This window comes from Pezoporus flaviventris, unplaced genomic scaffold (assembly GCF_033815535.1).
Source record: "Pezoporus flaviventris isolate CSIRO_AGI_PZ_B2104156 unplaced genomic scaffold, CSIRO_AGI_Pfla_v1 ptg000073l, whole genome shotgun sequence".
Taxonomy (NCBI): domain Eukaryota; kingdom Metazoa; phylum Chordata; class Aves; order Psittaciformes; family Psittacidae; genus Pezoporus; species Pezoporus flaviventris.
The window spans coordinates 5,918,255-5,931,162 of NW_026892621.1; the positions used below are offsets into that span (position 1 = coordinate 5,918,255).

At 44.9% G+C, this 12,908-nt stretch overlaps 1 protein-coding gene across 9 annotated transcripts in view; it reads right to left on the reverse strand.

The window, feature by feature from the left end:
• Positions 1-241: 241 nt before the first annotated feature.
• The window catches only part of WNK2 (WNK lysine deficient protein kinase 2), a 121,997-nt gene continuing 109,330 nt past the window's right edge, over positions 242-12,908 (reverse strand). For 8 of the 9 annotated variants that reach the window (XM_061473022.1, XM_061473030.1, XM_061473028.1 and 5 more), the window contains one exon: positions 7,001-9,118. In XM_061473022.1, the coding sequence (XP_061329006.1) occupies positions 8,771-9,118 (348 nt within the window). In that variant the 3' untranslated portion in view covers positions 7,001-8,770. Of the gene's footprint in view, positions 1,430-7,000; positions 9,119-12,908 lie in introns of those variants that run through there. The other variant, XM_061473027.1, reaches the window with a different exon arrangement.

Below are 12,908 nucleotides of genomic sequence, written 5' to 3' on the forward strand. Positions count from 1 at the left end.
GCGCAGCTCTTCCTCCACAGAGGATCCCATTCAGAGGGTCATCCTGGAGGAGCTGAAGGACCCTGGGCACATCTTAGGGCTTTCATTTCCAACCACAGTGCAAGTTAGTCAGTACCTGGGCTACACCCTAAAACAGAGCAGCCTCTTCCAGAAGAGATTATCTAAAGCAGTATGTCTAAATCCACCTGTGCTCTCAGCACACTTGCAGATGGGCATGAGAAGCCAAAGTGGAAAGGAAATCGGTAACAACAGCATCAAAATAAGATTTATTATTTAGAAGCAAGATTTGGAAGAGACAGACATGGCAGATAACAAGAAAACAAAATGCCAGGCTCCAGCTGTGAGAAAGTATGGTACTGAAAGGCTTATGGGCAAATAGAAATCCCTATTTCTCTGGTATCAAAAACAGGAGTGAAAAGGCCAGAACACTGTGGTCTGGAACTGTCTAAGGAGGAAGCAGCTGAGGTGCCTGGGTGCACAGCATAGCAGCAGAGGGTCAGAAGAGTTTGGGGCCCACATATAACTGCAGGAGCAGCACCCCTCCCATTCGTAAGGAACAGTGCTAAACCACATCTTTCTAAAGAAAAAGTTGAGTAGTCCTTTATAATAAGTGATTACTTGTGAGATTATTGCTACAAACTACTCAGTATGTCACCTGAACCCTGGAGACAGCTGAAACCCATCGTCAGGGAATTAAGAGAAAGAAATCTCCCACTACATCATTTTAGCTTGTTGAAGGCACTTTAAAGTCTTTTAAAAATTGCTCCAATTACCAACTCCTCCGTAGAAGGATTTTAGTCTTACATTTAAAATTAGAAGTGACTTCAGAACTGTATTTAACTCTGGCAAGAAAACACGGCCAGTCTGTCAGAAAGAGGTAAAAAGGGAAGTGACAAGCACAAACTTACTCTCTGATGAAGCATCTGTAGGGTTTTTTACTTGATTTAACTGGATTTAAAATAGAGTATTATCTTTACAGAAGAACTGTAAGAAATCTAAATGGAATTGGAACTTATCTTCTTTGTACTAGAACCTGAATACATGTGCCTGGCTTATCTTACAATTAATGGTGTGAAAGAAAAAAGGAGTGCCTCCTCCTCCCTCATCTCCAGCCACTGCTCACGGGAACCTGGCTCACAACAGAAGGGAACAATTTGGAACAAATTCCTTTTCCCTCAAAATAATTCTGCTTTATTTTTTTTTTTTGCATAACATTTTTTGTATTTCCAACTATAAATAAAAAAAAAAAAAAGATTAGAAAGAAGTTACAAAATTTCACTGAATGGACCAGAAGGGCACAGAATTTCTCACACATGATAAATCACTTCCCTTCTTCCTCTTCCTCCTCCTTAGCCGTGGCAGGGCCTTGTGCTTGGCGCCGTAGCTGAGGGGGCCACGTGTCAGTCGCTGACGATCTCATTTTCAGTATCTAAAAAACAAAATATCCACATATGGGTTTCACACACGGGAAAACCCAAGCAAAACCCAGAAGTGCCATTTGAGCCTGTGGACCCGGAGCAGGCAGAAGACGCTTCTGCCAGAGCATGCCAGCTGTGCTTTGGGTACTGCAGGGAAACAGAAACCAGAATCCTCTGTTAACGCATCACCTGTGTTGTACTGAAAGCTTAGAAGCATAAAGATGTTCATGTTGGTGGCAGAACTTAAGCACCTTGTGGAATCCCTCGGAACAGAGTCCTGATTTCCACAGGGAAGAGCTAGTGTACTGGGAGGCAGAAAGGGAAAGCTATCACAGACGCTCAGAGCTCCCCTCAGATGATGAGACTGTCACTGAGGAGAGGAGAGGGATGAGGTGCTGTGTTTGCTGCAGGAGGCTGCTGAAGGGATGGTGGCACTGCTGGGGCTGGTTGTGGGCACCGCATCCCTGTGCCTGCAGGCTCAGCAGCACGGTCCAACCTCACCTCCCTTGTTCAAAGGAAACGGAGCCAAGCCTAGGACCATCCTCCCACCTGGGAAGCAAGGACGCCATAGCCCACACACCAGCAGAACACAAGGCAGGGAGGGGATCCATCAGCCTCCACCACCCTTTGCGGCCCACAGGGTGAGGTGGCCGGACATGGGAGTGTGCACCAATGCCAAGGGCTTGAAATGACAGTACCAGAATAAAACACAACAAGGGTGCTGAGAGCACAGCACAAGGCTGAAGCAGCAGCCACACAGGGTGCAACCACACATCCCCTGCATCCCATGGCACGTGCCCCACTGGCTCACAGTGACATGCACCAAAGCCTTTTACTCATATGGCAAGGGAACATGCACACTGTTATGGATCTGCGAGCCTATGTAGGCTTTATACAGCATATGGTTTGTTAGATGCTTTCAGGAAATAGCAGTGAGTCTTTTAGGACATAGAGGGAAGGCAAAGGACACAGAGCAGGGACATACTGTGCAAACAGATGCTGTCTGCCTGGCATAGCTCCTGGCGGGTCTCCGTGTTTTGGGCTTTGCTTTTATTAATTGCAGTCCCAGTTCTCTCCCTCCTGTATTTCTGCTTGTAGGAAGAATCACTTTTAAAGGCAGTAAAATCATGGCTTGATCATAATTCCTCCCCAGGCTTCTAGTCAACATCAGTTCAGCAGATCCACCTGAATCCACCATCAATTGTCAACATCTGCTCACTATGGACAACCAGCATTTGGCACCGAGGTTCATCCAGAAAAGCAGGACAGAATTAACTATGTTCAGCTAACAGGAAAAGCCTTACGGCAGCAGCAGGTTACAGCCCAGGGCAGCCATAAAGCCAGAGCAAGACTGCCAGGCCCCTGGTTCTTCATGCGAACCCTTGCAGATGCTTAGCCCACACCCCATGGACAAGCTCTTCACTTCTCATTCTGAAGTCAGGCCAAGTTTCCAAAGGCTGAACAGGCAACAGCACTGAAGAGGTCAGTGAACTCAGCTGTACTCAAAGTTTTCTCAGTGCTGGGGAGAACTATGGGAAAAAGGCTGGGATTGCACATCTTGTAGTGCTGACTAACTGTGAGAGGAGTATCAGATGTAGTCTATCTAACCTAATAAACAATAAGGGAATGCTGAGGAAGCTTTACCTGATTTGCAAAAACCAAACTCACACAGGTTAATACTTTTTAGGGTGTTTTATGTCGCACCTGAAGAACACCCACTTGAGAAGGGCTGGCAGCTGGTTATTTCTTCTTAACTTTCCTAGGTTTTTACAAGGTCCCAGAGCCCTGAATATCTCAGGAAAGCTGTGACAGACACAAAATATCCCCAGAAGAGTGGCTCAAGAGGCTCTCACTACATCCATCCTGTCACCTGAAACTCCTCCAGAGCAATGTTGCCGTAGCTGCACTCAGTGGTGCCTTCCATAATGACAAGCAGAGTATGGAGATCTGCTCCTTTCCAATGGAAATAAAAATTCCCACTTTTTCCTTTGGCCTGTTAATGTGCAACTACAATGTGCTAAATATGCACCATGAATCCATCCAGTGGCACTACATCAAAAGAAATTAATCCAAGCTTCCCTTGCTTATCAGACTTTGAAAAACCAAGATCGCCACAAGAATTTCACTGTTATAAACAGATCTTTTATCAGAAGAGTAGGTCCTCTTCCCTGCATAGCTTCTCCAGGCTTAGCAAGCAAAATCCAAAGCTCAGTGAGGCTTTGCATGTAACACTGAAGGCTTCAATTACCCGGCCTCTTCATTGTGAATGTTATTTCATGGGAGAAGATTCATAGTCAAATATAGATCTGAGCGTATATAGCAACAATCCTGTTAGTACACTACAACTGCTGCTGAAAAGAGAGCAGGAAGGATCACATCATTTACAGAAGTTGCTGCCTCCTGATATAAGCTTGGCTTTCGGGTGAACCAGTTGTAAGTAATCTATTTACCAACACAGCTGACATCAGCACCCCAGAACATCCAAATCCCTCTGAGCAACACATTCTTTCATAAGGCAGAATTTGTAACCCGACAGCTTCTAAAATGCACTTCATTATATCGCACTTCTGGAGCTTATCTGCATTAATAAAAGAATCAGCAGGGTCAGAGCTGGAACATCACCTTCCTGTTGCATCTGCAAGAACACGTCCACAAACAGACCTACCTGAAAAAGCAAGTATCTCCCCAAAAGTCACCAACATATGTAAGTCAGAACAGGATTCCCATCTGACCAACAGTTGATTTCAGGAGTACAGAGACAGGAAAATAATTGTATTTACCACTTTCTTTCAGAAGAAACACCACAAGGATCAGCACAGCAGACAGCTTGCCAAAATACTCCACAGAAGCTCAGCCTGCCTAAGTGCCAGTCAACCACAGCCCAGCACCACACATCAAAGAAATGCTCCTCAAGGATTCAATCAATAATAAATGACCACAGCAAGAAATCCCATACTATTAAGACTTTACTGTTTTATAAATTCAATCTCACGATGAGATATTCATCCACCTGTGACAACGAAGACCACATGAGTTTCCTGCTCATATGCTTTGCAGAGACCTTGCCCACATTGAGCAGTCACACACCTCTCCAGCACTGCCACCTTGCTCCACCAGCACTGCCAGAAACCAGGGACTGAGAATGGCAGACAAGGAACCAGACAGTGCAAGGGGACTTGAATAAGGTACAAAACACAGCCATGAACTATTTCATTTGTGACTTCTGTCTCCAAGCCAACACTTCAACAGCAATTATTGAAGACTCAGGTCATAGGAGCTAACATCCGAGACATCAATCTTACTCAGAAAAACTTGAACCCTTTCTTAACCAGAGGCAGGGGACACAACAGGGAAAACGATGCTGAGGTCACATCTTTTCACAAGGAAGACTTCTGGTTACAACTCTGCAAAGGCAACTCCCAAAGAACATACGAAAACAGATGTTTTTCCTACTCAAACACGGACTAACTGAACCATACTGACACAGACCCACCAAGCGCTACATCCATGGGGCTTGTTTGGAAAACCTCTGAATGTTCTCAGAGTTGAAAACAGCGCACTGGGACCATAAAAAAAATAATAATTATTAAAAAAAGGATAAATGCTTGAAGAGAAAGAGCAGCTGTTGACAAAACCAAGTTCAGACAATGACTGATGCAAAGTATTAGTGACCTCCATCCACAAATACCTAATGGCAGAACCTGCAGCTTGATTAGGAAGCTCATTTCAGAAATCCTGCCATTTAGTATGAGCACATCCTACTCCCCAACTCCCCAAACATGAGTATCTCTGTAGGAGCAAAGAAAAGCCACATTTGGCCCATTCAATCTTGTCTTTGATACCAGCCAATGTCAAATATTGCAGAAAAAAGTAATAGTTAAGTAATATATCCTCCGTTAAGTTGTGGAATGAAGACCAGAGTTACACATGCAAATAAACTGCAAGGGTCAACTTTATGTCATTCTTTTGAATGAAATCTGTGTCAGGGAGGTTGAATCAGCATTTGCAGAAGAGTCTTAAACCACCTAAATATCTCTCACTGCCAGCACCAGCTCCCAGCTTTGCATCCCTGCAGCAGACAAGCAGCACCAGCAGCTCTTCTGTGTGCCCAGCCCCTCTCCAAGCAAGCCAGGGATATGGTAGGAAAACAGGATGTGAGCGCACATTAGGTACTCCATCTATAGCAGTCAGAAAGCCAAATTAACGGCATATGGGCAAACTTAATTTGGCATTTCCTACTGGGTGCATGACTTGGCAGTTTAAAACGTTCTTCCAATGTTTGTATTAAGTTTCTTCAACTTCTAAAAGACTGAAAACTGGAAGGAGATCTGCAAACTACCCCCTCAAAACCTCGTATTTAAGGCTGAGGATCCGTACTGACTTCACACATCCCTGCAAAGCAGCATTGGGAACTTCAGGCGACGGGACATGGCTCCAAGCCTGTGAGGTGAGGAATTCTAACCCAGCAGGTTTGACCCCTGGCTGCTTCATATCAAAGCAATATTCAGAGTCAGGAATAAAATTAGTTCAGTTCTGGGCTCTGCAGGAGAATGTCTTTCTGGATACAGACCCCCCCCCACCCCGATGGTGCATCACGGACCCTTCAGGTCCCTCTCGCTCCTTTCCTCACTTTCTGCTCAAGAAGTTGTCCCATTTATTTCATCTCATGTACTTTGCTTAATTGCTGCTGAGGGTCAAAGCACCCTTTAACACAATTGGCACAGAATCACAGAATGGTTTGGGTTGGAAAGGACCTTAAGATCATTTAGTTCCAACCCCCCTGCCATGGGCAGGGACTCCTCACACTAGACCATGTTGCCCAAGGCTCTGTACAACCCGGCCTTGATCGAGGACAAGAAAGTCTAACTTGAAATTAAAACTCAGAACTGCAGCCAAGGCAACAATCAGACAATTAAACCGATGAGCACTGAAATGCAGACACCAACCTCTGAGTCAGTGTTTGTCCCCAGTGCCAGCTGGAGATGCAGCAGCTAAGAACATACCCAACAGAAAAATGGAAGCTGCACTGAAGCCTGGCTCAGGCAGGGTGCCCAATGCAAGCAAAGCAAGAGGGGCTTGCATTGTCCACACTGAATATCTTATCTTCCCTTCCCTGGATTTCAGTGATGCCAGGCTCAAGTTAAAAGGGCTTCTCTAGCATGTTTCAGTGTAGGAGACACACGTTTCCTCTTCCACATGCTTGTTCCATCACCTACCAAGATCTAGCATCCTCCTGTGTACCACCAGCAACACTGAAGGTACTGTCTGCTCAAAAGAATCCATTTAATGTTTCAGACTGGTGCCAGCATAACATCAGAAATACAGCAGGGGGGGCAGGGGGATTTCATCAACGTAACCAGCGAGGAGGCACTATGCAAGTTCTGGAGCACCGTTTCACTTCTACAGCTGCCAAGAGGTGGGATGTGTCACCTATGGGCAGAACCTGAGAAACACTGGAGGCACCACATCTGCTCCTTCTACGCAAGCCAAGGGATAAAAGTCCAGAAAACAAACGCAGAGTTACTGGAGCAGCTGGGAATCAACACAGTTCTATGGTTTAGAAAAACACTGGGTTTTTCACACAATTTTCAAGCACAAAATGTTTATTTTTCTTCTTTTTAATCTATACAATTTCTCAGGGTCTTTAGTGCCACTGACTTTGTCAGTATACAAGGGATGGACTATACAACAGGCAATAGCGACATAAACTGTAAGATTCAGTGCAAGCTGAAGGAAAACTGGTGTGAGAACATATTTTCCATGTTTGCTCATGAAGCATACAGACATGAATCTAAAAAACCCAAACAAATTAAAGATACATGTTACAGAGAACAGAAATCTCTTACTACAGTAAGTATTTTGCCCAGGCAGAAGACTCTGCATAATTGTCTATAAAATTCAATTCTAACTGAATTGATGGAATAAGATATTCAAAGGGTACAAACAAAATAATTTAGACAGATATAATGCTCAAAGTACAATAGAACTATACAATTCACAGCTTGGCAGCACAAGACAGCTCTGCCCTTCCGCAGACAGTATAAAATGGCATCGCAGTAGAGATAGAGAGCAACGTGCCTTCAGATGTGACCACGTGGTTGGAACCTGTGCCTGCAATGCTCTCCCTTAGCGATCCCAGGGAAAAGAGACTTACCATCAGCAAATGAGTGTTAGTGGTTGTCTTGTGCCTTTAGACCGAGAGGTGCAGGTGGAGACTCTATGCACAGTAAAACGGGTAAAAAGCAACTTTCAAACAGGAGAGAGGTGTCCATGGCACCTAGAGCGCAAACTTGAGTCAAACGAAAAAAAGAAATAAAAAATAAGAAAAAAAAAGAATTCAAACACAGGGTGGTGAGACTCCAGAACCGAAGCGTCACATAGGAAAAAGCACAGCTTCACATTCTCATTCCGTTTTAGCATGAATACTGCTAGCATGTCAGTGGCAAACCACCGTTCTTCACCTCGGAGGCCAGAACACACACCAGTGCTATACTTACAAGGCTCTTACAATAACCCGGAGGTACGTTCTCCTACATCACAATTTCAGTGAGATTTCTTCAGTTATGAAACGTGCATGAATTTGTAATTTAAGTAAATTGTCAAAGCCCCGCGGGGGATAGAAAATGTAATCCAATTTGCTGCTGATCCGGAACAAAACAGTATATGCCTGCCTGGTAGAGAAATAAGTTGCTGTCTACAACAACTTTACCAAAGGCTATGGAAGAGAATGAATTGCACTGCCTGAAGCTATTACCTGTCCTTATATACAACTTACTTGGATCACTCTGTAAATGCTTCTATTTTAAAATGCGCATTTCACTATTCTGTTTACAAACACAATTTTTATCAGCACATCAAACGAATCTCACCTCACGATGATTATTTTAAAGCTTCAGAAATGAAAATTCATCCCATGAATTAAAATAAAAGCGTTTACTGTAGAATGAAACTGATAGAGAACGTTAACTGTAAATCTTCAATATCTTCGCAACTGAGAAGAACTCAAACTCACAGGTGGATTGTAAATAAAACAACACCTTTCACATAATTTTACATCTCTTTCCAGCTGGAACTGAAAAGCAGAAATTCAAGGCACTGTACTCCTGCAGGGGTTAGTACAATTTTCTAGTCATCAATTCAAGTACATCGACTTTAAGGATCGCAAGTGTAAAACATCAGAACACAACAGAATAAAGTGTCTTCAGCAATGAAATAGAAGCAAATATTGCCACCACAGACGAAGGATCTTTTGTGAAACCATTTCACAGTGATTGCTGGATGCAGCGTATGGCTGAGTATGCTCACGGGCCTGGACCCCTGCCTCATCCGACACAAATGGCATCATCTACACATCAGACACTCCACGGGACATTCCCGTTACCGAGGGTGGGCAGGTGCGGGCCGGGCGGCTCGGCAGCCCGCGGCGGCACCGGGAACATCCGCAGGCAGGGTCTGCTGAGGGGCGAGAACCGTGCAATGCCCGCGCCGCCAACACGCCACTGCGCTCCGTAAACCGGCCTCGGGAAAACTCCACCGTACTGACAGAGAGGCATCACGTAAGGGGTCACTGTGACAGAGAGGGCAGGCCCTGGTATAGGCACTGGCAGGGACGGTGACACTCCAGGAGCTAATGCAGCGGGCATGGGACAAGCCACTGGAACAACGTATTTTTTCCCCAATCCCGTTCTTACTGAATTAACCTACAAAAAGAAAAATACAAAAAGCATCGCTATAGAGCTCCTCCTCCCTCCCTGCCACGACATGCATGGCTGTGCCAAGACACACGCGGCCATGCAGGGACCACGGCGGTGCTGCTCCCCCAGTGCCATGGCTGCGGCCGCTGCCATCACCACGGCTCTGCATCTGGGCTGGTGGCTGGGGAGAGCACAGGGATGGCACCGTGCACTCAGAGCTTGGGGGGCACTCTCTTTTGTGGCTTTTAGTCTTTTAGGGGTTAGTTTTGTTTGTGGGAGGGACGGGGGTTGTTTGTGGGTTTGCTGTGTTTGGTTTTTAGGTTTTTTTTTCTTGGTTTAAGACAAAAATTTTGAAATCAGAAATATTTGTGTTTGTTCAGCCTGGAAAAGAGAAGGCTTAGGGGACAAACTGTAACAGCCTTCCAGTACCTGAAGGAAGCCTACAAGAAACCTGGAGAGGGCTTTGGACAAGGGCCTGCAGGGACAGGCCAAGGGGAATGGCTTTAACCTGCCCGAGGGGAGACTGAGATGAGCTCTTAGGCAGAAGCTCTTCCCTGTGAGGGTGCTGAGGCGCTGGCACAGGGTGCCCAGAGAAGCTGTGGCTGCCCCATCCCTGGCAGTGTTCAAGGCCAGGTTGGACACAGGGGCTTGGAGCAAGCTGCTCCAGTGGAAGGGGTCCCTGTCTGTGGCAGGGGTTGGAACTGGATGAGCTTTAAGGTCCCTTCCAACACAAACCTGCCTGGGATTCTGGGATTATTTAAGCCTGGGATTCTCCAGTTAATTTGATATTTCACATTAAATTGATAAAATTGGCATGAAGGTGAAATTTCAGCAGAAAAAAAAAGACTATATATGTAAGGCTGTATGGAATGCTTACTCTCTGCTTTTGATTTTAGTACTTCTTCTCAACTAAAAATAAAAATGGCAGTGTCACTCTGGGATTTACCACTCTGGGGCACTAACCTGTGCTGGAAAGCAGATTTTACAAAACTACAGAAACATGCGATACCCTTCTTCACTCCACTGTCTCCATTTCTAATCCGAAACCTGAACCTGATGGTGAGCATCAAACTAAGAGAAACGTTGCTTTAGTATAATAAATTTAACATTATTCATGTATAAAAATTCCCCCCAGATTAGCATCAGAAATCAAAGAACAATAAGGACATGTTTTTAAGAACTGAAGACTTCTTTAAGCTGTTATTAGACCCTTGTCTTAACATCCTCAAAATGATGGTTTCCACCAAACTGGACAACTGTGAGTGGATGACAATGGATGCCCATAGATGTACCTAATCAATATATATAATTTCTTACAGAAACAGTAGATTATTCAGTAGCATTGAAACTGTAAGGTATCATTTTAGTAAGTGGTCCTATTTAAAAATTCTAACCTGGTGCTTATTTTCAGTTCCTTTAACATAATGAGAAAACTGCCTCTACCCAGTTCATTCTTTCTGACCTTTTTGCAGCTAAATTACTCCATAATCAGCTATATTTAAGGCTATATTTCTACAACTGGAAAGAAAATCGCATCATGTTCCCAAACCAAGCATTATACCTACTTATTAAAACCAGCTAATGTCTTGACAAATGCATGTCAATGATTTAAGGTTGCTTCCTCTACCTTCTAAGAGGCAACAAGACATCTAGCTCTTGAGTCTTCCCTTGGATAGAAGTCTCTTGGTCAAAGCCATTTTTTAACCATCATCTCTTAACCAGCTATGACAACTCAACACTAATAGGAGGCTGAAACAACCCATTTCTTGCTGCATGTAGATGCCAACTGAAACACCAAAATCAACATGCACCAGAAGAGTGCTTTCAAAACAGCAACAGGAGCTGCAGATTTCTCAGCTCTAGGAAAGCCAAGAGACTGCAAGTCACTTTGTTAATAAAATTCAAAGGGAAGCGGGTAGACATTCATGCCGTGATGAACAAGGTGTGCACCTACACTGAGGACAAAGTCATAGCCATAAACAGACCTAGCTCGGCATTGCAACCCAACAGTTGGTATTTTAATGGAAGTACACCAAAAGGAAGGCCCCTGGGTGCCTTGTCAATGGTAAGGGGGTGTTTCACCCCTGAGCACAGGCGCTACAGCTGCTGGGGGGGCTGAAGGCCACAAGTAAAACTGTGAACCCCAAGTTCTCCCATCACTCATGAGCTGGCCAATTCTGTGCTGAAAGGACACATGATCTGTAGCTCCATCCTTAGGCAGGTGACCTCTCCTCTTAGCTACTGCCTTGTTTGTTCAAAGCTGCCCAGGGCAGTGATAAGAGTCAGCATCCCTGAAGGTACCTAAAAGACATGTAGATGTGGCACCTGGGGACATGGTTTAGTGCTGGCCTTGGCAGTGCTGTGATAACAGTTGTACTCCAGGACCTTAAAGGTCTTTTCCAACCTAAATGATTCCAGGATTCCATAACTGGTGCCAGTTCTGGCACAAACTGTCGATGCCAAAATATGCATCACCTACAGCACACTATATCTTAGCAGTGATGAGGCCACAGCTTACAGTGCAACTTCTGGACTTTGGTATTCCCACAGCTTGAAGGTAGGGATGGAAATTGTTTCTTTTACGCTGAAGTTTTGAATTGAAAACAAGTGGTACAGTATCAGACTCCTGTACCCTGCTAAAGCAACCAACGTTTAGAGATCACAGAAAACCAGAAGAGCTTTATAGCCACAGCCTGCAGTCAAACAGGACAAGCATTTGGATTTAAAATACTCCAATCCTCCTGCAGGAGCATAAAGTAATCTTTTCCCTTCTTAAATCAATTTTAGATGATGCAACACTAGTAATGAGGAATGAGATTTATTAAATGACTTGGCCAACTATGGGTGATATTATTTAATTTTTAATATTCCCATATTAATTTACTTCTATTTGTTCTGCTACCTGTATAGAACCTGGCAAAGTCAGCTGCCCTGGCCTTAAGCAGGCTGATAAGATAGAGTCTCAAACATAATGAATTTAACAACAACGCTGCAATGTCATTCCCATGTAAGAAAGTCTGCTGGAGCTATTTCATAGGGGTTTTCTTTTCCTTTTATTTTTTTTTTTGGAAGAGAGACTGGGTTGACATCCTAAAATGTATCCAATGTCATATGGTAAGGAAGTGAAATCCCCCTCCTTCTCTTTTCCTGTGCATCTCAAGAAAAGAAGGCTATGGGGATCTTATCACTCTCTCCAACTGTCTGACAGGAGGATGGAGCCAGGAGGGGCTGGGCTCTGCTCCCAAGGAACAAGGGATGGGAAAAGAGGAAACGGCCTCAAGCTGCACCAGGGCAGGTTTAGATGGAGCTGAGGAACAATTCCTGCCCCAGAGGGTGCTCAGGCATTGGAACAGGCTGCCCAGGGCAGGGCTGCAGTCACCATCCCTGCAAGTGTTCACACAGCGTGGAGACGAGGCCTCAGTGCCATGGGTTAGTGGTGGCCTCGGCAGTGCTGGGGAATGGTTGGATTTAATCTTAAAGATCAACCTGGCTGACTCCCTGATTCAAATAGCCTCCTCTGCAAAAACAACATACTCACTGAACAAATACCTATGGTGACACCTGCATGCTACCTTCTTACCTCTGCTCATGCCCCCTCCTCTCCTGCACTGGCCAAACTCTCCCTGCACTAATAAACCTCTGCCTTGAGGGAAGCAGGTAAGGCTTGTACAAGTCCTTGCCAGGTGCAAGCTACCTCCTGCTCCTGCTTGCCCAAATGCCTGCCTTCTCCTGCCAGTCTTTCCCTTACTGCCACTTCTTCGGGTCCCCCCCATATAATCACACATAGCCACTGAGA